The sequence below is a fragment of the Asterias rubens genome, chromosome 6 (assembly GCF_902459465.1).
Source record: "Asterias rubens chromosome 6, eAstRub1.3, whole genome shotgun sequence".
Taxonomy (NCBI): Eukaryota; Metazoa; Echinodermata; class Asteroidea; order Forcipulatida; family Asteriidae; genus Asterias; species Asterias rubens.
In genome coordinates, this window is record NC_047067.1 from 9,586,671 (window position 1) to 9,609,378 (window position 22,708).

The 22,708-nt window shown below is 37.6% G+C and overlaps 1 protein-coding gene across 4 annotated transcripts in view; it reads right to left on the reverse strand.

Moving 5' to 3' along the window:
* Positions 1–535: 535 nt before the first annotated feature.
* The window catches only part of LOC117291170 (oxysterol-binding protein-related protein 6-like), a 61,594-nt gene continuing 39,421 nt past the window's right edge, over positions 536–22,708 (reverse strand). For all 4 annotated transcript variants that reach the window (XM_033772741.1, XM_033772742.1, XM_033772739.1 and 1 more), the window contains 8 exons: positions 10,284–10,465; positions 8,543–8,755; positions 7,735–7,877; positions 6,810–6,945; positions 4,472–4,613; positions 2,776–2,902; positions 1,412–1,534; positions 536–767 (listed from right to left, as the gene is read on the reverse strand). In XM_033772741.1, the coding sequence (XP_033628632.1) occupies positions 662–767; positions 1,412–1,534; positions 2,776–2,902; positions 4,472–4,613; positions 6,810–6,945; positions 7,735–7,877; positions 8,543–8,755; positions 10,284–10,465 (1,172 nt within the window). In that variant the 3' untranslated portion in view covers positions 536–661. The remainder of the gene's footprint in view (positions 768–1,411; positions 1,535–2,775; positions 2,903–4,471; positions 4,614–6,809; positions 6,946–7,734; positions 7,878–8,542; positions 8,756–10,283; positions 10,466–22,708) is intronic.

Genomic DNA, 22,708 nt, shown 5'->3' on the forward strand with positions numbered 1-22,708 from the left:
CTTGCATCTTAAAGTAAAACGCTCAAATTCGAGTGTGCACCATGGTCAACTAAAGTTTGACTGTTTTGACTCGAACCCAGGCTGGACGACCATTGGTTGACTACTGTGGTCGACCATTTGGAACCAGCCTACATGTAAATAATGACCATGGTTTCTTCAGCGGTCCCAATAGCATGTTTCATGCTTACATGTGTAAAGCCTAAAGGGGTACCAGTGACACCACCGTGACCACCGTGGTACCGATGGTTGACTAGACTTCCAAACGAGTCGTTTGAGTGAGTGCTTCACTGCACATGTACGTTGCGGGCAGTAGTCGACCAAATGTACGCCACATACAGTAGACTTGCCACCAGTGCTCTGCTTTAAGATATTCCTGAAGAAATGGTATTTCCATCACAGGAACATTAGACTTGTAGGATTTGAAACTTTGCATGGTGGAAGTAAGATATAGAAAAGTTTGCGGTAACACCATGTAATAACAATCTCTAAATGAGTTGGGGTGGTTCTGAAAAGAACCGTTGGATTAACTCGACGTTTCGATCAGTATGCTCTGATCGTCTTTTCTATAACATTAGACTTGCTACTAGAGCTCTGTTCGGACAGCAGTCGTTATTTATAAAGGGTTTTCTTCTGAATGGATTCTAGAATAGTAGACAACTTACTACCAGAGCTCTGTACAAGTTAAGTGCTTGAATCCAGGGTCTCGTCTCAAATCCCAGTAGTCACCCTTAAAAACACACACTTCTTTGCCATTCTCCTTGGCGAGTCTGAGGATTGAGAAGGGAAAAAGGTGAACACTTGTCAGCATTTGATACAAAATGAGCATCTACAATCATTGTCACAGACAGTCAGAATACATACTGATGACTTTAATCATTTATGTTAACTTTGGAACAGTTTCTGTAATACAAATGCAAAAACTTTAGCGTTTCCCAAGGAGTGTGTGAACATGTAACAAGAATTCTGTCCTTTCACGAGAAGCTCATTTTGTAATATTTCACAAACATTGAGAACACTCTGCCAGGAATGTTGGTTTTTCTCCCGTTGAGTGAAGGGGCTTCAGAGTGGACTCAAGCCCAGTCTTCAGAAAGGCCTCCACAACACTCTTATAAACTTTGGGCTGTCCGGTTGTTGTAGTGGTATCTTTCATCGCCTTCAAGGACCCGGTTCATATTGCTCCGGGGCACTATAGTGCCCCGGCAGCAATATGACAATTGGGTTTTCAGTCCCTACCTGACTGCGTGGGTTTTCCCTAAAATAATTCTCCTGGGTTTTCCTCCCACATATACAACTAAAACTTCCTTCCTTGTCTTCTCTCTCCATTGGGTTCTTGGCTAGTACAGTGATTAAGTTTTTTTTCTGAGAGTTCTTGCCTTCACAACCAGAATTGATAAGTGAAAGGAAAACTTACCGGAAGAATCTGGGCTCATAGCTGTTGCCTTGTTCTTCCCTCCATTTCCTTCGCTCTCTTTGTAAACTTTCCAGTCTCTGTTTCTCACGTTCCGCCCCCATCACATCACCATCCTCAAGTTTTCTACATGGAAACAGACATCATTTTACAATAAGTACTTATGTACAAATAGTGTATAGTATAGAAATATTGACTGCTATGAGGGGCAAAGTTGAAATAATAGGCCCAAGGTGATGTTAAAACCATGGCTATGCCCGAAGCGAAGCTGAGAGCATAGCCATGGTTTTGACATCACCGAGGGCCTATAATTTTAACTGTTCCCTGATTATTAAGCAGTCAATATTTCTTTTATATACCGAATAAAGATTCTTCTAATCTACAACACTGAATACGGTGAAACGTCGTCTGCGAAAAAAGGTCGCAACATGACACAGAACACTAGTCGTACATTCTACATATCATAGTTGCGTTATTTTCAAGGCGGCCATAGTCACTACGACGTCATCTTGATAGAAAAAGGGGGCGTAGTTATTTCCATGACTCCATTTTTAACTAAACAGATTTGAGTATTCTATACATGAGGTATATAATATAGAAATAATGACTGCTATGAGGGGCACAGTTGAAATTATAGGCCCAAGGTGACGTCAAAACCATGACTATGCTAGAAGGGAATCCCCCTTATTAAGCAGTCAATATTTCTTTTATATACCGAATAAAGATTCTTCTAACCAACAAACCCTGACTACCATGACACAGAACGTGAGTCATACATGCTGTACACATAAGCGACCTAATTGCGAATGTCATTTTCAGGGCGGGCACAGTCGATTTCGATTGACTATGCCCCAGGCATAGTTAACTATGACGTCATCTTGATGGAAAAAGGGGGCCCAGCTATTTCCATGACTCCATTTTTAACCAATCAGATTAATGGATTCTAATGATCAATATTTACTATACTTGTTAAATCAGTGACTGACCATTTATTAACCTTTATAGAGATCATAGTGGCTGCAAGCGGCTTGTATCAAAATGCTATCTGCTAAAACATTAAATATTTTAACAACAATAATATTAATAAGAAGCATTTATATAGCGCTCTACGGAAGACAGATCATTTACATGAGACTAGGACATAAAGAAAAACAAACAAACGAGGATGGGTTTAGGAACAGAAATGTCTTGAGGAGGCTTTTGAAGACAGGCAACGAGATCGACTTTCCTAGACCGGCGAGAAGCTCATTCCATTTGCTCACATTCGGCTGTCCATGCCAACCAGGTTGGTTTGTTCACCAACAGACTAGCTAAATCATTGAACATGTAAACAGTGAATCAGGAAATTAAACCATGGTGTGCCGTACCTTTGATCTGGTCTGAGTCGTCCGTCCGTAGGAGGTAAGAGATGCTTGGTATTTGGATCTAACTCGTTCAACTCTATAGCAAACCGAGTGAAGCCATAGTACATGCGATGATTCTCTGGCATAGATCCTGCAAGATCACAAAACCAAAACCAAACAATTGTTAAAGGCAGTGGACACTATTGGTAATTGCTAAAAATAATTATTATCATAAAACATTTCTTGATTACAGTAATGGGGAGAGGTTGATATGTAGTATAAAACATTGTGAGAAACAGCTCCCTCTGAAGTGACGTAGTTTTCGAGAAAGAAGTAATTTTCCACATTTCGAGACCTCAGATTTAGAATTTGAGGTCTCAAAATCAAGCATCTGAAAGCACACAACTTCATGGTGCGACAAGGGTGTTTTTTTCCTTTCAATAATATTTTGCAACTTCGACGACCGATTGAGCTCAAATTTTCACAGGTTTGTTATTTTATGCGAATGTTGAGATACACCAACTGTGAAGACTAGTCTTTGACAATTACCAAAAGTGTCCAGTGTCTTTAACTGAAGGTATATGATTGGTTATGACTCTTGAATAATTGGCAACAAAAACTATTGGTTAGAAGCCTACAGCATCTTTCTGAAGTGTAAAGCATTTTGAGAAACATTTCACTTATAAATGTGTCAGTTTTTATGCCCCCAAAGTTAGAATCTTAAAAGCGTTATACTCTCCTGCATGAACACACATACAGATGTACATGTATGTATCCATTTAGTTGAATAAAAACAAATGAGCAGTTCTAATAAAATAAAAAAAATGCATACTTTGCCTTTAAAGAACAAACAAAAAGTAGAAAGTCATCTCTGAAACAGCAAAAATAATTACTCCAACTGTGATTTTCTCCAATCACAGAATATTTAAGTGTTGAGCACATATGTCACTTTGTGGGAACAGTGCCGGACAATTAATGGAACCATTACGTTAGCAACATCCTTGCATAATGTAGTTCCATTCTACACACTACCCACAATACACACACATATGAGAGTTTAATCAGTACCAATGATCAGAAGGTATCCACGGATTGCATTAAGAGCATTAGCGGTGACATCAAGGTGATTGGAATTCATTTCAAGAGGGTTTTAAGTTGTACACATCTGGGTTAGTGAACCTCTACAGAGAGGCAGTGATGTTAATCATTACATTAGGTTAGAGAGGGATTTGCCAATCATTCACTGTGGACTGTGGTAACTTGGTTACATCAGATCCCAGTGGAATTAGAACACAAGAAACTCTACTTGCTTCTTTACTATTTGATTCTACACAATAAAACTAACATGTGAACATTTCATTTTAAACGATGGTCCCTTTTCTTACGACATTAACCCTTCTCAGATTCAAATTTTGGGGAATATAAACTGATATCTTTTCACACAACCACATTACTTCAAAGTGAAATGTTTCTCAAAATGCTGTATACTATCAAAGCTTCTATAGTATTTAGCCATTACATGTCATTCTAAGAGTGATTACCCTTTAACTTAAGTAAAGCAGACTTCTTCATCCCTACAGGACTGTCACCATGTTTTCATTCTTGCATCTAATGAGTAATTGTTTCCTAAACAGAGATCACTTTGTTGAAATGAAAAAGCGAGTTTTATCAACAAAAGTCCACCCCTATGTAATGTTAGTGTCAAAGAATGCCATCTCACCTGTACGCCATATGCATTTAGCAGAGGCAGATCTCCCACAGTAGATACCCTCGTTCCATTTCCCAAACAGCTCATGAATAACTTGTCCATCTTCTGTGATCACACCGTGTACCTCATGCCTTCGATTACTCCAGTAACTCGCCTGGTTAGGAATAGAAGAATTTTGTATCTCATGTTATACAATGTATCTGATGTCTGATTTGCAATTTTGTAATGTGATTTTTCACATTGCTGGCCAATAAAATGAAATGAAATGATTGAAGTTGCAAACTGCTAATCAACCAAAGGGACCCATGGTATGAAAAAAAAAGAATCGTTAATGGCCTGACATTTTGACCCAAGCAGAGTCTTGCTCGTTTGCTTTAAAACAAAAATTTTAAAAAGAGGAAAAAAAAGAAGAAAAAAAAACTTCAAAAAAGACATTGCTAGGGTCGAAATGTCAGGTCTTACTATTGTTTGCTTTAATAAATATAATAATATACGGCAGTATAACACATTGTACAGTGACAGAGACTGAACCCAATACGCCGCTCTTAATATTCATGCATGAGGTACGTCACAATACTAATCCAAAACGAGGCTATGGGCGCAGCCACTGCAAGTGATGGCCAACGTGCGCCCATAGCCTCATTTTGGGGTAAGAATTATGACGTCATGCATAAATATTAAGAAAGGCGTATCAGTGCGGTCCGTTCACAATCCAGTAAAGAAATTGCTTGTGGCATTTCGTGGTCAAGCAGACTAGCGCACTGGACTTAAGTTTCAATGTTCTGTTCAGCATAGAGTGGGTTCAAGTCCTGATATGTATTGTTGTTTTGTCTTGAAACAGTTTTGGTCATGATTAAGGGAATAAAAGGGTAGCGACGAGTTCTTTAACGTACGTTTAAAGCCAGCAGGGTCGGCGGCCGTGTGATGAAGGCCCGAGCCTAAGGCGAGGGCCTTTATCGCACGGCAACGACCCTGCAAGGTCTTAAACGGACGTTGAAGAACGAGTCACTACCTTTTTATTCCCATTCATATATGCCCTTTTGTTTAAAAACCTTAACAAATACAGTTATAGACACTTTAACAATTGAAAATTCAAGGTTTGAAATTTTGTTTTCCAAAACTTTATGAAGAATCTGTTCGAGGCGCGTGGGTTGTGTGTACGTGCGCACGCTTAGATAACGCGCTGATAGCTATGGTTTGCGTGTTCCGCGTGATAATCTTGCGTGCCTGACATGCATAAGCCAGCTCAGTGTGCATAAACAGAGCTCCAGTGTGCATTAACAAAAGGTTTATGCACACCCACGTGACGCGCTCTCCACCAATGGGGGTAGAGAAACTGTCTAGGGTATTTATGCATGTGTGTTGTATAAAATGTCCAATGGACTTATCATTAAGAGAAAGGGTTTTGCACCAGTGTTGTTCCTGGTATGGTTCGCTGCAGATTGCGCAGCAGCTCCTTATATTATAAACTTTTACAAGGTGCTTTAAAATAGGTCTCATAATTCAAACACAGCACACCCCTATCATACCTGTCACAAAATGCATGTAAATGAGTGACTTTATTATTAATAGTTGTTTAACACACAAGTCGATATTCAAAGAACTAAATTCCAGTGAGATCTAATCCAAAAAAGGTCCCTGTAGGTTATTTACAAACACTCAAAACACCGTTTCAACTATCAAAGCACTCTTATCAATCCAAACACAAATTGTGCAAGTAGATGACCCTAACCCTTCAGAGACCATAGCGACCGTGAACAGCTTGCACCAAAATGCCAGGTGTGGTCAACAATGGCTGCAAGATCTGACATACTTCCACTCAACTCAAAAGGTCAAAGTACAACCAAAATTGACATTTTCTCATGAGTTGTTCACGTAAACAAAGTATCTATGTTTCTGAAACAAAACAACAATTCTGTTTCATTTTACTTTTTCAGACACTTTTACATTTTTACAAGGAAAAATTGCACCAAAAAATTCAACAATTATAGCCACGTATGAGCCAATGGTGATGATTTTACAGACATGAATAGTCTCTAAAGGGTTTACCTGATTCAAGCCATGGCTGAATGCCTGGGCCCAGTTTCATAGAGCTGCTAAGCACAAAAATTTGCTTAGCATGAAATGTTTGCATTGATAAAAACAGGATACAATCCAAATTTTAACGTGATTTCAGGATAAGCAAACACCAGCTATAATACCAGTAAAAGGTTTGGTTGGTAATCCTTTTTTTTTTATCAAGAAATAAATTTCATTCTTAGCAAATCCTTGTGCTTAGCAGCTCTATGAACTTTGGCCCTGGCAGCCAAACCATACTGCCATGCAGGGCAAACAACTCTACCTGGCCTACCTTAGTGAATGTCAGCTTGCAGACAATACGTCCATTGGTTATTAAACTTTCCCCATAGTGGTCGAGCCATCTCTCTCCACTCAGTATATTATGTACACAACTGGTCACCTTGTTGTACTTGTAGTGATCGTTGTACCTAAAGGAGGACGGCCACATTAATCTGGTTGTTAGGCAATTCAATTCTACATATCACTAAAACACTCTAGTGGGCTGCTACAATGTACTTACAGGCACTGGAAACCTTTGGTAATATTGTCAAAGACCAGTATTCTCACTTTGTGTTTCCCAACATATGCATCAAATAACAAATCTGTGAAAATTTGGACTCGGTTGGTCATCAAAGTTGCAAGAGTAATGGGGAGATGTTGATAGTATAAAACATTGTGAGAACCAGCTCCCTCTGAAGTAATATAGTATTCGAGAAAGAAGTAATTTTCCACGAATTTGATTTCGAGACCTCAGATTTAGAATTTGAAGTCTCAAAATCAAGCATCTGAAAGCACACAACTTTGTGTTATACAGGTGTTTTTTTCTTTCATTATTATCTTGCAAGTTCGATGACCGATTGAGGTTTGTTATTTTATGCGAAGGCTAGTCTTTGACAATTACCAATAGTGTCCAGTGTCTTTAAACAGGCCATTGTGACTGAGAATATTCTTAAACCAATCTTCAGAATCTTTACCAATATTTGTTAAGTTTGAATTTTTCTGTTGTTGACTGACTGATAAATTTATTGATTACCTACAAATACACACCTGCAAATTTTTTGAAAAAGCAATAAAAAAATTTCCACAAAAGTTAACTTTAAGAGTGATTATCAAAGGCATACCTTCCCTTTACACAGTCAGTGACAGACCTGCCTATGCTACCTGGTTTTTTATCAATACTTTTTTACTAAATCGGGAGGGTTATTTTGTTGAGTTACCTTGGAATTTTGATGTTGACATTCCCAGCTGGGATAATCTCCATAGATTTGCCCCAGAATTTAGTTTTGATACGTGCATCCTGGGTGTAGATGAAATTCTTGCTCTCGCAGTGGCACGCTGAGACTGGGGGATGATGAGATACCTGAAGACAAGGATTTACAGTACATCGGGATTATTATTGCAAAACCGTAAATGCAGAATACAAGGTATACAGTACAGTACACATCGGTGTATGGGTGTAAAAAGAAAAAAATTAATATTCTTTATCTCAATGCAAATTTAACATCTCTTGTATTGTTGCGGTACCCGCTGCCGAAACATAGGAATCGAACTGCCTCTAGCTGCCGGGCAACCTCGGGAGTCTAGTTGGTAATCTACTTTAAAGCGGAGATTTCACAGGCCTGATAAATACAATAAGTTCAGAATAAGAGCTAATCAAACTTTGTGAGTTGTGAACCTTGTGAATTGTGATAGATGACATTTCATTTGGTACATTTATATACATATACAGAAAATACAGAAAATACAAATGCATAGGGGGGAAAAAAACGGAAACAAAAGTAGCATGGCAATGCAACGATATTACAAAATAAACCATGATTGAATATGATAGAAACAGCAAAACCAAAAGCTGATAACAAGTACATGTACAATATTCAGCAGAAACACAAAAAAGTGCCTATATCTTGCTCATCTCCGCTCAGCCAAAAATGTGTAAGCAATATTTTCTGCTTAGGCAGAATTATGTAATTGCGCCCTGATATACAGTGGAATGGAATGGATTTCATACCCATCAAACAGACCCACCTGTTCGGCCATGAAGCGAAAGCCTTTATCCTCCCTAACACATTCATAAGTTTCTCCAAGTAATGGATTGAATGGTTTAGTACCAGCACGGTAGTACGTCGAGGCGTAGCTGGAGACGGCGAATGATGCCACATAGACCATCCTCTTATAAGGATCATCCGTCTCGGCCGCTTTGTCCAAAAGCTCGCTGTACTCCAACTCTTCAGCCAACACCTGGTAAGAAGTAACAAGACCAAACAAGTTAGTTATCAAGAATGCTCTCATACTGATACTCCTTAGAGGCAGTGGACACTGTTAGTCATTACTCAAAATAATTATTAGCATAAAAACGTAATTGGAAACGAGCAATGGGGAGCTGTTGATAGTATCAAACATTGTGAGAAATGACTCGCTCTCTGAAGTAACGTAGTTTTCGAGAAAGAAGTAGTTTTACACGAATTTGATTTTGAGACCTCAGAATCAGATTTTGATATCTCTAGATCAAGCATCTGAAATCACACAACTTCGTGTGACAAGGGTATTTTTTCTTTCATTAGTATCTCGCAACTTCGACGACCAATTGAGCTCAAATTTTCACAGGTTTGATATTTTATGCATGTTGAGATACACCAAGTGAGAAGACTGGTCTTTGACAATAACCAATAGTTTCCAGTGTCCTAAGCATTTACCAATATTTCCACTTTGCATAAAAAAACAATTTCTAAGAGTGGTAATGATACCTTATGTATCCTCAAAATTTGTTTTTAATACATTGCTGATCTTCTCTGAGCAAATTCTTTTTTTCTTTTTCTGAAATCACAATTTAGTGTAGGTGTAACATCATGTCTGTTATTTTTGGAAATAGAAACAACATATTTGTTGAACAACAAATATTAGTGGCTTGTAGTGGCCGAGCGGTTGAGAGCACCGTATTCAAGCTATGGTGTTTGATCAGCAGAGTGTGGGTCGTATCCCGGTCGTGACACTTGCTACATAAAATTGGGGAGGTAGTGCTTTCTGCTCTACTGGCCAGGCTTTTTTGGACTGATAATACCCAAGCCTACATCCATATGGACTGTAAAAGGGGTAACCCTGTTTCAGCCCAAGGAGTAGGTGGCAACGGCCTCTGGAAAAATATTTTACAACACACACCTTGAAGTGGCCTTCAGGCCTTGTGTGTCTGGCAACTTGCATAAAAAAAAAACAAGAAAAACAATGCAGGATTTCTGTCATAGGCAAGTGCATGGTGAGCAATACAAATGAAAAGCCAAAATCGCACCACAGTGCTTCTTAACATAGTTTAGATGTTGACCCCAGTGTTTCTAGTTCACGTAGCAAGCTTGTTAACAGGTTTCCTCAGGCTTAGGGTTCACTATAATGAGGCATCCATGGTTTCATTTAAAGAAAAATATAATAGAAAATAACAAAATGTTCGCCTTCATGTTGCCCATACTAATCCAATTCTGTAAAGGACTGTGATACCACTGAATGAGAAAACCCTTTTTAAAATCAAATTTTGTCAGCAAAAATGTCAACAAAAATAACACAAATAAACTGCTTTTTTTTTTTTAAATTGGGATACTATGATAACATTCTACATTGGAAAATATAATATCCGGACATGACCGTTACTTTGACCTGTATATGTGAATGGAAGTAGATCAAATCTTGCGACCGTTTGCGGCTGCTTCGGCCATTTTAGTGCAGGCCACTTCTGGCCGCTATGGTCTCTAAAGGGTTTAAAGCTGAAAACTGAACCAACCTGAAGCATGCTGAGTGGCTCGTTGAGTGCGACTGGCATAGCAATCTTAGACAGATCTTTGCCAATGTTCTTCTTGAGAATGTTCCAGAGACTGAGTCCGCTGGTGTCTGGCTGAGGTGCTGGTAGTTGAGTTCTACGTCCGGTCTGTGACTTCTTTAACCCTTCAGAATCGTCTTCCTCCACTGCAGACAAACAGAAGAAAAAAATATCAATTATCAATTTATTTATTAATAGGATTCAAACAACCACAAGCATCTAGGTGTACATACATGTATCGGGGTAAAAACGCTTTATCTTCTTTATCGCTGATGCACAAAATAGCATCTATTAAATGACTGTAGTACCCACTGATGACAAATGGGATTTGAACTGCCTCTAGCCACCGGGCTAATGTCGATGGTCTAGGGCCTTTCTCAAACCTTGGCTTGGGCTCCGGCTCAGGCTTAGGCTCCACGCGCTGTGTACGCAGCTTGGCCTTTAACCTGCATTTTCAGCGCGTATTGCTGATTGTACCAGCACGCGGAGCCTGAGCCGTAGCCTAAGCCGAGGTTTGAGAAAAGCCCCTCGTGGTAAGACATCTGCTCTAGCAATGCAAAGGTTGTGGGTTCGAATCACACCAAAGTGATTTGCTTGTGAATTTTGTTTTCACAAAACTCGGGAGTGTACAGTGCTTAATACACATCAGTGTAGGCGTCAAATGAAGTCTTAAAGGAACGTTACAGAATTGGTAAGAAGCAAAAATCGTGAAGATCACAGATTTACATAAAACTAACACGTTCTAATCACGATGATAGTAGAAAAAATCCCTTGAAATATTTCTGTCTGAAATTTCATATTTGATATCTGGAGTTTATCGCTCAGTGAGCGTTCGGTTTTGTTTTGGCATCGGTGCAGTGGAAAATTTGAAATCGGTGTTTCACTATTCTCTCGTGACCCAGATGGCCGATCAATCTCAAACTTCTACAGGTTTGTCAGTTTATGTATATGGTGGATAACATAAAGTGCTAACACTGCCAGCAACTTTTTTTGCTAGCAAAACAAATTCTGTAATGTTCCTTTAACTTGAATTTTACGGAAGCTCACAAAAATGTTTCTCGTCTTTATCTTATTTGGAATTTCGTTCTTGAATTGACAATGGGGCAATTTTATAAGGGGAAATTGTAAATTTGTATTTAAAATTTTCAGGGCACCACAGCCAGCCAGCAAATGCACAAGGCACCAAGGCAATTGCTGTGGGCACCGTGGGTTACTTCGAGGGCTGAACCATGCATCCTACCAGTGAAGCCTGATGTTTTTCACTAAATTTGACAACCCCTAGCCGGAAACTCAAACCAAATTAATTAGAGACTAACGCATTGCATTAAGGCTTATATATTAAGGGAACATACACGTATTGTACTTATGTAAATTTGACATTACTGTGAGTTCCACTTCAAACACAATACCTGTACCTGTTATGTCACATTAATTAGTACAACACACCATAATATGTCTGTACATTGCACGTATGAATGTACTGAAAGGCAGAGATTGACATGCATTGTTGAAAAGTGTGTACAAAATGTACAAAATGTACATTGAAAAAAAAAATCGTTTTAAAACCTTTGAGAAAGACTCTGCTAGGGTCGAAACATCAGGCCATTAAATTTGTTTGCCTTTGTCACTATACATGTACATGTAGGTCCCTTTGGTTGGTAAGCAATTAGCAACAGCTAGTTCCATTCATACAAAAAACAATAAATGAAAAATCAATTGGAAGATATTCAAGACCAGAAATAGTCTTTATACATAAATCACTTCATATACAACAATAACAGAACTCTGCAGCATCACTGTAAATATTTGTTTTCTTGTAGATAAAAACTGTATGAGAAGGAGACACCAGGAGCCAATTTCATAGAGCTGCTTCACCAGAGAATATTGCTTGAAAATGTTCTGCTAAGCAGAAATGAGCAGGATACCAGTCACAAATTGTATTTTTGACGTGGTAGTTTGGCTGGTAACCTTATCCTGGTAAGCGTATTTTTGTTATGCTTAGCCTAGTTGTTGTGTTTAAGCAGCTCTATTAAAATTGCTCTCAAGCTGTCAGAATCACTGTCACAAGAATTCAATCAGGGAGAACGAGCAACAGTTATATAGCACTGCTTGGAGACGAGAGTCACCAGGGACAAAAACCATCCTTGGCGTAGTAGGATTTGTTAATTATGTGCCCAGGCAAACAGGATCCAAGCAAACAAATGGCAGGAAATTAACAACCCAGGCCACGGATAGATCCATGATTCAGATGGACTATACAGCAATTACAGAGTATAGAAAGTCGTTACTTAAGCCCACTGGCAAAATAAGGTTTTCGCAAACTGATTTGCAAATCCAGAATGAAAAATTATTTAAGTGACAAGAATTGGGTGGTGTTGAGGGAAGTACATGTACAGTGTTCCAGTTTGTAGTAATACAGTAAGCTTATTATACACGCCACAGCAGATGATATTATCAATGTATGTAGAATACATAAAGCTATCCTATTGGTAGCATGTAGCATCACCTTTTTTTTTAGGGGGGGGGGGGAGAAGTGTAAAGCCTATCGAGACATTATTCTGACATGCTCTTGTAAAATTTTGTCTCAGACTGCCTGAGTTTTAATATTGCATTTTTCTTCTTTGTAAATTGCATGTAATTCAGCCTTTGGCTGCAATGTGTTTTTAACAATAAACCAATTAATAAAATGCTCTAAGAACTAGTTATTTGTAAATTTTATTTATAGACAACCCTGTTACGTATTGGGTATAAAGTGTACATGCACAAACCCTAAGACCTGTACTACTAGTGTGTGCTGCTTTTACATGTACTATTAACGCCAAGAACTAAACTTCCCAAAACTCAAGATTGATAGAGGGACAAAAATGTTGTTCACAATCAAATTAAAAGAACTTAAATTTTCAGAATGTTAGTTTGGTGTGCTACATAATATGGCGGCACAGGTTGTATCCCAAGAGAGCTGGGATGGTTTAAAGTGTGAAATAAATAGCCATGTGACCAGGGGTCTAGTGTAGGAACAAAGACCGTCACCGAGTAATGGATTTAAGCGCTGCATGTATTATATAAGCAGCCACTGTTATTATTTTATATCATTTCCATTTCAGTTCAATTTTGCTTTAAAACTCAATTTAGTTTCATTAACACATTTATTTTGAAATCTTAAAAAGACCTTCCAAAACGGCGAGTCGTGATCTTTTCTGAATCTATTTCAAATGTTTTTCATTCAATACGGAAATTGGTTTCACATGAGTATAAAACAGATTTTGAATATTCTTATCAAGTGCTTTTCAGAAATATTCGCGAAAAGCTCTGTAACGTCATCACTCATCATGCTACATGTACATCATTTTAGTGGGAGCTCCAATTTGTAAAGCCGTTTTGTTGCAGCATGGAGGTATGACAAAGCAAACTCCCAGTGCTCCCACACATGACGTCAAAGTATTGCCATTTTGACGCACGCTGTCAACGGCAGAAGTGTTTCTAGATTTTCAAAATCCTTGAGGTTGGTGCCTCACATTTTGATTGACAATTAAGAAAAAATTAAGAAGTACAGTATACAAGAAGTATGTTTATTTGTATAGTAAAAGGAAACAGAAGAGAAAACTTCAAAAAGCCAGGAATGTTAGCAAGATGTTCAATTCAAAACAGACATAAAAACATAACAATAGCTTGAGCATATGGTACTGTGTTGAGTCATGTAGGAAATGATTGAATAGAGATGAGTAAAAAAACCACCAACAAAAATAGTGGGAAACAATCAACAATAATGACGCCAAATTTAACCTTGCGAGCACAGCGTACAAGACTTATACCAGGATAAAACCCCATTTTTTAATCAGCTAATCATGTTGTGTGGTGAGCAATATTTGACATCAACTCCAGACCCTGATAAATCACTTTCCTCCGTTACGTATCATCAATTAAACCCAGTGATTATTAGGAAGACTGCGTGGGAGGGAGAGGTATCTAGGGAAGGTGGCTTGTTTAACATCTCAAGATTCCGACCATTCGCCTCATTCCTATTCCTCAAATTGATTTGTGGTTTTTGTTTACAGCGGCAAATTACATAGGCCTACTATACTGCGTGTACGCTGCTAAAAATTGTATTCTTGAAACGAGAAAAACATCTTATTTTGAGAATATATTTCTTGTTTCACTCCCTAGCCTAGGGAGTGACACAAGAAATATATTCTCAAAATAAGATGTTTTTCTCGTTTCAAGAATACCATTTTTAGCAGTGTAGTCTTGCACCTGTACATAGAATGTTTAATACATACATACAGTGGAGATGAAAATTTGCATCGGGGATAACGAATATATATTTTGGGTTTACCCATATCCACCGATGTGTGTTTGCACTGTATACTGTATACTCAGAATTTTCCTGTGCTCTGTCAAAACAAAACAAAAATCACTGGCATACATGTACAGAGTCTGCAAAATATGCTAACATAGCTGTGGACACTAGTAGTAAAATCAATGAACCTTATGCATTGACGTCATCATGCTCTCATTCTAGAAGTAAATCAGTGGCCAAACAATAGAAATGCGCAGCTACGTACACGCAGCGCATAAGATGGGCCAATGACCAACCTTCTTTTGACCTCTACACTAGGAACCCTGCTAAAATGACGTCACTACTAATCGATGATGTTTATTTATGCATTGAGATAGATAAATTCCATCCCACATGACTTCAGTTGCAGTTGAAAACTCTAAATTGTATTGGGTTTTTTCTTCTTAATTAAATAACAGGGCGTTGGTGCAGATCAAGTTTTTTTTTTTTTTGCACTTAAGCTTAAAATAAGTGTTTTAGAATCTAAAGAACTCGGTTCACTAATCAAATCATTAATTCAGACATGCGACTGTAACTTCACAAAAAAATTGAGGAAATTACAAAATTCCAATGGTTTTTGTACAGTGTTTGTTCAAGTTTGAATAGGACAAATGACTCAGAGTTTAATTCTATCCCCGTGTAGCTGTTTCTCCCTCCACTTTATCTCTCCATCCACTGTACTGTACATGACGATTCACATTTTGTGCTAATGACACAACTGACCTGTGATATGTGATTTGTGCTGTTATAATCAAATCAAGAAGCACTAAATTGATTTATCCCATGGCCATCTCCATCGCCGCTCTCAAGCAGAAAAGAAAAAGTCAGGAGAAACAACATCAATGGAGGACTGTACAAACACATTGCACTCAGTGTTTGTTATGAAATCAATAAATTTATTTTTATTCTGAAACCCCCACGAGTGATGTCATTAGTTTTCTAGTTCCAACTAAATGTTTTCATGTTATAGTAAAGTCTTTCTTATGTTTTTGATTCTTTCATTTTGATTCTGAATATAACATGAAACCCCATTAGTTTCCAGTTCCAACTAAATATACTCATCTGTAAAGTCTTTCTCAAATTAAAGTGAGCAATTACCTCTTTCTCAAAAACAACTTCAGAGGGGGGTCGTTTCACACTATGTTTTATACTATCAACAGCTCTCCAATTAAGTTTTCAAGCTAAATATATATTTTGAGTAATTACCAAACGTTCTCCAGTGCCCTTTAAGAAATCTTATCTAAGAGAGCATAGTGCGTCAATCGTCCCCCATGATACAAGTATGAATTCACTTAAGGAACACGTACAACGATCCTTTCCATATAAGATAACGTTAAACAAACTCAAGGTTTGATCCATGCTTATTAACGTTGCATATTCTTAGGACAAAATATAAGTTCCTTAACACCCTTGTCGCATGAAGGTGTGTGCTTTCTGATGCTTGATTTCGAAACCTGAAAAAGTTCTAAATCTGAGGTTTCGAAATCAAATTCGTAGAAAATTACTTCTTTCTCGAAAACTACGTTACTTCAGAGGGAGCCGTTTCTTACAATGTTTTATACTATCAACCTCTCCCCATTACTCCTTACCAAGTAAGGTTTTATGCCAAAAATTATCTTGAGTAATTACCAATAGTGTCCACTGCCTTTAAGTATACTTCAATACTCAATAGAAATGAAAGTTTTTTTCACAACTCAAAGTCATCACAACTAAAATCCAATCCCTAGATCTCAGTGGCTGCAGTTCGACTGCTTACAAAACAGCACAGAACATTTTTCTTCTCTGCTGTCTGAAAATTAAGTGAATCTATTCCAAGTTTATCCAAAACATTTTCCTTTTACAAAACTAGACAGACCACCCAGTTTTGTTTTTGCCTTATTTCTTTGGCAACTTTGTCTATGATGAATGCCAAATCACTCACGATTATTTATGTAAAAATACAATATCCATTACAAACCAGCATGACCACCATATCACCTCAAATCACTACAAACAGTGAAGCCTGCCTGTCATAATACCATAATATAGTCAAGTGTTCATTGATGCATAGCTGAAAACATAATCAATTTCATTCCCTACATGGACCAAAATTGAAGAGAGTGAGATGAGATTGTGCAAATATCATTACTGACTGAAGTGCACAAAGCAGGGATGCGATAGGCTGTTAACAAAAACCCAGAGCGAACACGATTGGCAAGCGCGAAACCTTACATCTGTTTATCTTTGGTTTCATAAGCCAACTCTATAATCTGTGACGTTCTGTATGGTTTTACCTTCATATTTTTACGAATGTAATTTTAACTATAAAAAAGAAAACAATATCGCCTTAGAATTCCCTTTTTGGTAGTTTCTGATTACCATGACGCATTTGTCTACCTTGATATCAATTAGCGCCAATAACAGGATGGATGGGAAATGAGAAGAACCAATGGGGGAAACCCACACAATTTGATGTATAATGTCTTTAAATATACAACACAGTTAGTCTTACATCAAGGTGTTTTTTTTTTTTTTTTTTTTTTTTTTTTTTTTTCGAGGTAAACATGATCCAATTCTTATTTAATAAACAACTGGGACACTCGCACACAAGTTAAAACGATATCACTTGTATAAAAACATTCTTTTTGCAGACTACAGTACATGTATATAGCTAGAATCAAGTCTGTAATAAACCAATTCAATTCTCGAGGTGAGAAAAACAGTCTACACGCACGAGCGACTTTTTCCAATTGAAATTTCCAACGAGGAACTCAAGACTTTCTTTGATTGAAAACTCATGAATTTATTTCCAAATGAGTAAACACTGCCCTTTTTACATGTGTCAATGTGACAACCTGCACATGAGTTTTGTCAATTACAAGCATCGCAACACTATTAAAGGCAGTGGACACTATTGGTAATTACTCAAAATAATTATTAGCATAAAACCTTAGTTTGTAACAAGTAATGGGGAGAGTTTGGTGGTACAAAACATTGTGAGAAACAGCTCCCTCTGAAGTGGAGTGGTTTTCGAGAAAGAAGTAATTTTCCACGAATTTGATTTCAAGACCTCAAGTTTAGAATTTGAGGTCTCGAAATCAAGCATCTGAAAGCACACAACTTCATGTGACAAGGGTGATTTTTTCTTTCATAGTTATCTCGCAACTCCGACAACCAATCGAGCTCAAATTTTCACAAGTTTGTTATTTTATGCATATTTTGAGATACAGAAAGTAAGAAAACTGGTCTTTGACAATTACCAATAGTGTCCAGTGTCTTTAAGTGTGTTATCATATTTATTGACCTACAATGTGTTGACCTTTGTACATATTTTGTCACATACACGTAGTTAAAGGCAGTGGATACGATTGGTAAATGTCAAAGACTAGCCTTCACAGTTGGTGTACGTCAACATATGCATAAAATAACAAACCTGTGAAAATTTGAGCTCAATTGGTCATCGAACTTGCGAGATAATAATGAAAGAAAAAACACCCTTGTCACACGAAGTTGTGTGCGTTTAGATGGTTGAATTTGAGACCTCAAGTTCTATCTGAGGTTTCAAAATCAAATTCGTGGAAAATTACTTCTTTTTTGAAAACTATGGCACTTCAGAGGGTGCTGTTTCTCACAATGTTTTATACCATCAACCTCTCCCCATTACTCGTTACCAAGTAAGGTTTTATGCTAATAAATATTTTGAGTAATTACCAATAGTGTCCACTGCCTTTAATACTTCAAAGCTTAATAAAATCTGGTCTGTAGAAATTTGCATGAAAAAAAACATTAGTATAATATTATGTGAAGAAGAAAAATCATTGGTTATAAATAAGTTTTGAAAATAATATTCTGTCACAATCAAGTATCGACCATTCCACCGATAGAGGGCATTAGTTTCCGACAGCGCCCGCTAGCGTTTGATAGTAATATGCACGGCGCAGAGAAGTGGAGTGGGGGACTGCGGATGTTGAGTGATAGTAAATAACAGCGTCTTGCACCAAGACTAATGCAGATTGTAGACCTTGAACTTTGCTCTTATAAGGGGAACTTCTACGTGAAAAATAGAAAAAAAAATTTGGAAATTTATAAAGGGCACCACAGTAAAAAGCACAGGGCACCGCCGCACTTGCTGTGGATGCCATGGGATATTTCCAGGCACCACATGTGTCAGTACCTTTTAAGGGATAATATTACTACAATTATTAATTGTGAAACAAAATTATTTTATAGGCTTGATCACAACAACAAAGAGAAAAGAAACAAAATCATATGCCATGGGTAATTTCGAAGCCTGATGGATTCAGGGAAACATGGGGAATCCATATACCCGTTGCGATTGAAGCAAACAATCAGAAAACACACCTGCCCCCGATGTGCTCCTATATAGTGCCATGGGCTACCTGCTACATGTATGCTCCAACCAGCCCTTGCCACTCCTAAACGTGCTAACATGACACTCTATTAACATAGCCTGGTTGTACAGCAGAGCGTCTTCTAGCCTATAGAGAATTCCGTATTGATTATGATCAGTGAGACATCCCCTACCCACTACCCCGATCAACATCTCCCAACAGTCAACACCTCTCTCTCTCTCTCTCTCTCTCTCTCTTTCTCTTACTCCCTCGTCGATGATGAATGCGAGACGAGAAAAACTCAATTTCATTCCCGTCTCGAGTTCCCCAGGATTTACTGCTGACAAAATGGAATCGATTAACCAGAATCAGAATTGTCTCTTTTCTCACACATTGTTTGCATGAAAAGAACCCTGACAGCCGATATGATGGTGTTTCGTCAGAGAATTGTGTCTATTCATACATGCATATTAACATCTCATCTAAGAGTTTGAAAAGTAAATGACAAATGTGCCGCCTGAATAATATATGCAACATTTCAATATCAGTCAGACAGACACACCTTGTGTTAAACTAAATCAAAGTACATTAGAACGTGAAGTTGTGTTGCGTCGGGGGTTTTTTCTCTCTCTCTTTTTTGTACAATCAAACCCGAAAAAACAAGTGTAAAGAGATACACATCTTTGGTCAAACATTTTGATAATTAACCCCGGGGAATATTGTGAAAGGTTCAGCTTCTTTACATCACAATTTTTTTAATTTTTTTATTAAAAAATCATTTTTATTAATACTGCAGACGACCATTTTCAAATCTTTCACTTAAAACACATTTTACTAAAAGCATTTATTTTAATTTGACATGTACAGTTGAGTTGTTACATAACCAAAATATACATAGCCTTTAAGAAAGCAAATACAATAGACATGTACTCGTACATGTAAGGCCTCAATGATTATGACCATCCTGGGCTTACACTCCCATGCCTTATTATTTTCACGTCTCCCTAGAAAGTCAATGCTCCCAGCTTACAGGTAAAATGGATTACACTAGACAGGTGCTTCCATTAAGGGGAAGAGAATCATAGTTTAGCAACTGCAAGGCATTGGGGCTCATCATAATGTCACAGAATGCAGGGACCTGAGTTCCAAGCGCAAAGCGCGAAAGCATGCAAGCTCGGAAACTTGTTATTAGCATGAAGCCCAATATTATTAATATTTATCTTTAGTTTTAAAAGCCCTTATCTGCAATCTGGGGCGTTATTATAATAATATGGTTATACCTCCATTTCTTTTAGAATTTGATCTTTAAGAAGAAAACAAAATGGGGGGGGGGGGTAACAAAAACGTAGTTTAATTGTTAGGGCAAAAAGAAACGTAATTCCGATATAAAGCGGAAGAATCACATCCCTGCAGAATGAGAGGCTTGTGGATTTTTTGAATGATTCTCTACTTGCAAGTACAAGTAGTTCCCCTGCAGCGTGCCATCTTACTATCTCATCAACTTGCTCTCGGTGTTCATTTGCATATTTTTCTAGTCGCAAGTAAACTTCTTTTTCAATTCATAGGATAGCAACTGCAAGAATCATAGTATAGCACTTGCAAGGCATGGGGCTCATCATAATGTCACAGAATGAGGAGATCTTGAGTTGGATGATTTTCTACGGCATGGAGAAGTAATTCCCCTGCAGCATATCATCTTATTATCTCATCATTCGATGTTTCCTACATGTTTCCTGTTAGGAATTCCTCTAACTTGTTCTAGCCCCTCGTTTGTATTTTTTTCTAGTCTCAAGTCATCATAATGTCACAGAATGAGAGGCTTGTGAATTTTGAGTTGGATGATTCTTTACGTGCATGGAGAAGTAGCTCCCCTGCAGCATGCCATCTTATTATCTCATCATCCGATGTTCGATGAGCTTCCTACATATTTCCTCTGAGGAACTCCTCTAACTTGCTCGCTCCTCGTTTGTATTTTTTCTAGTCTCAAATTGAATTCTTTTTCAATTCGCTGTGTATAACTGAAGCCACTGAACTTTGTAATATTTTAGTGCGATTTTTATTCTTTTAACTTTGTACATTGAAGCAATATTTGGCCTTTGGGCCTTCTGTTCAAAAATTTACCATAAATATATAAATATGTGTAGGGATTTCAAAGACAAGGTATTGTACAAGTTTTTGTATCAATTTCTAGAAAGTAAAAAGTAAAGTCTTCCCCCAAAAAAATGTTTTCCCCTTGACAGACGCCAGTCCATAAAAAGTTATTCCCCGACTATCGCCAGTACCCTTTTGTTTCCCTGGGCAGAGAGAAGCATTTTTGATAGAGTGATTTGTCAAGGACACAGGGGTTTATTATTTTAAATTGAACGTCACTAACATGTATAAAGCATTGCCTACGCACTATTCAAATGCCTACCCATGTGTAGTTCCCATCTACATTGCCAAGGCACATTGTCACTCCATGTTGCATTATTTTGTAATGTATTTATTCAATACGACGACGACTAGAGCAAGCTAGTCGAAACGTTGAGACCAATTTAAAAACTGACTCCGCGGTAGTGCAGTTAATTACGATCCTACATGTATAAGCTAAAGTAGTAGCCCCAGCCCATTTTTTATACCATCCGCCCCGGTAATAGTTAACAAGCAGGACAGTTCTTTTCAGAACTGAGAAGTCTCCAGAACACCCGAACAATCTACTCCGCGGTAGTAGAATAAAGAAAGACAGTTCTCTAAAAACAAACTAGATACACACATGGTGTTACCGCAAACCAAATATATATTGATACCTCACCATGCAATGCCTCAAATCCTATAATTTTATGTATTTATTCAAATTAGAAAAAACACAGCAACCCTTTAAAGCCTAGAATGTTCTTTATGCTGAGAATAGCAATAAAACACCATGACTATCAACATATGATTGTAAAAAAAAAATAATAATAATAATTAGGGACAACTACTTTAGTCAATGGTCACTATTAAATGGTACTTGATAAATGATTTTGTAATTTTTTTAACCACAGCAAATCTTAGTACAGCCTAGAATGTTCTCTGTGCCGAGAATAGCAACAAAACATCATGACTATCAACATGTACATGATAGTAAAATGCCAAGATTAATCAGGGACAACTACTTTAGTCAATGGGCAAAATTAAATGGTACTTGATAAATGTTATTTTGTAATGTATTTATTCAAATTTTTGTAACCACAGCAAATCTTAGTAAAGCCTAGAATGTTCTTTGTGCTGAGAATAGCAATAAAACACCATGACTACCAACATGTGATTGTAAAATGCCAAGCTAATGTGGGACAACTGTTTTAGTCGATGGTCACTATTAAATGGTACAGTACTTGATAAATGATACATTTAAACAACCCACACATCCACAGGGGATGAGGATTGGTTGCCATGGAGGAGTACAGAGGTGCACTGACGTCACTTCTTGATTTTGATTACTAGAGGCACGGCGGTCCTTCCCAATTAAAACCGTCTAAGAATTCAAGGCTTTATTACAACTGACATAGATCTAGACAACAATTTTTAGAAAACAATTGATACAAACTGAACAAGTGTTTTTTTTATGTGACAACTTGGTAATTTTGAATGGGGTCAGTAATCATCTAGTGTAAGATCAAAAAAAAAGATTATAAATGAGTTTTTATAACTATTGCATTATATAACAACCAATTTGTTTGTGCAGCGACGTGTCTGATTGTCTT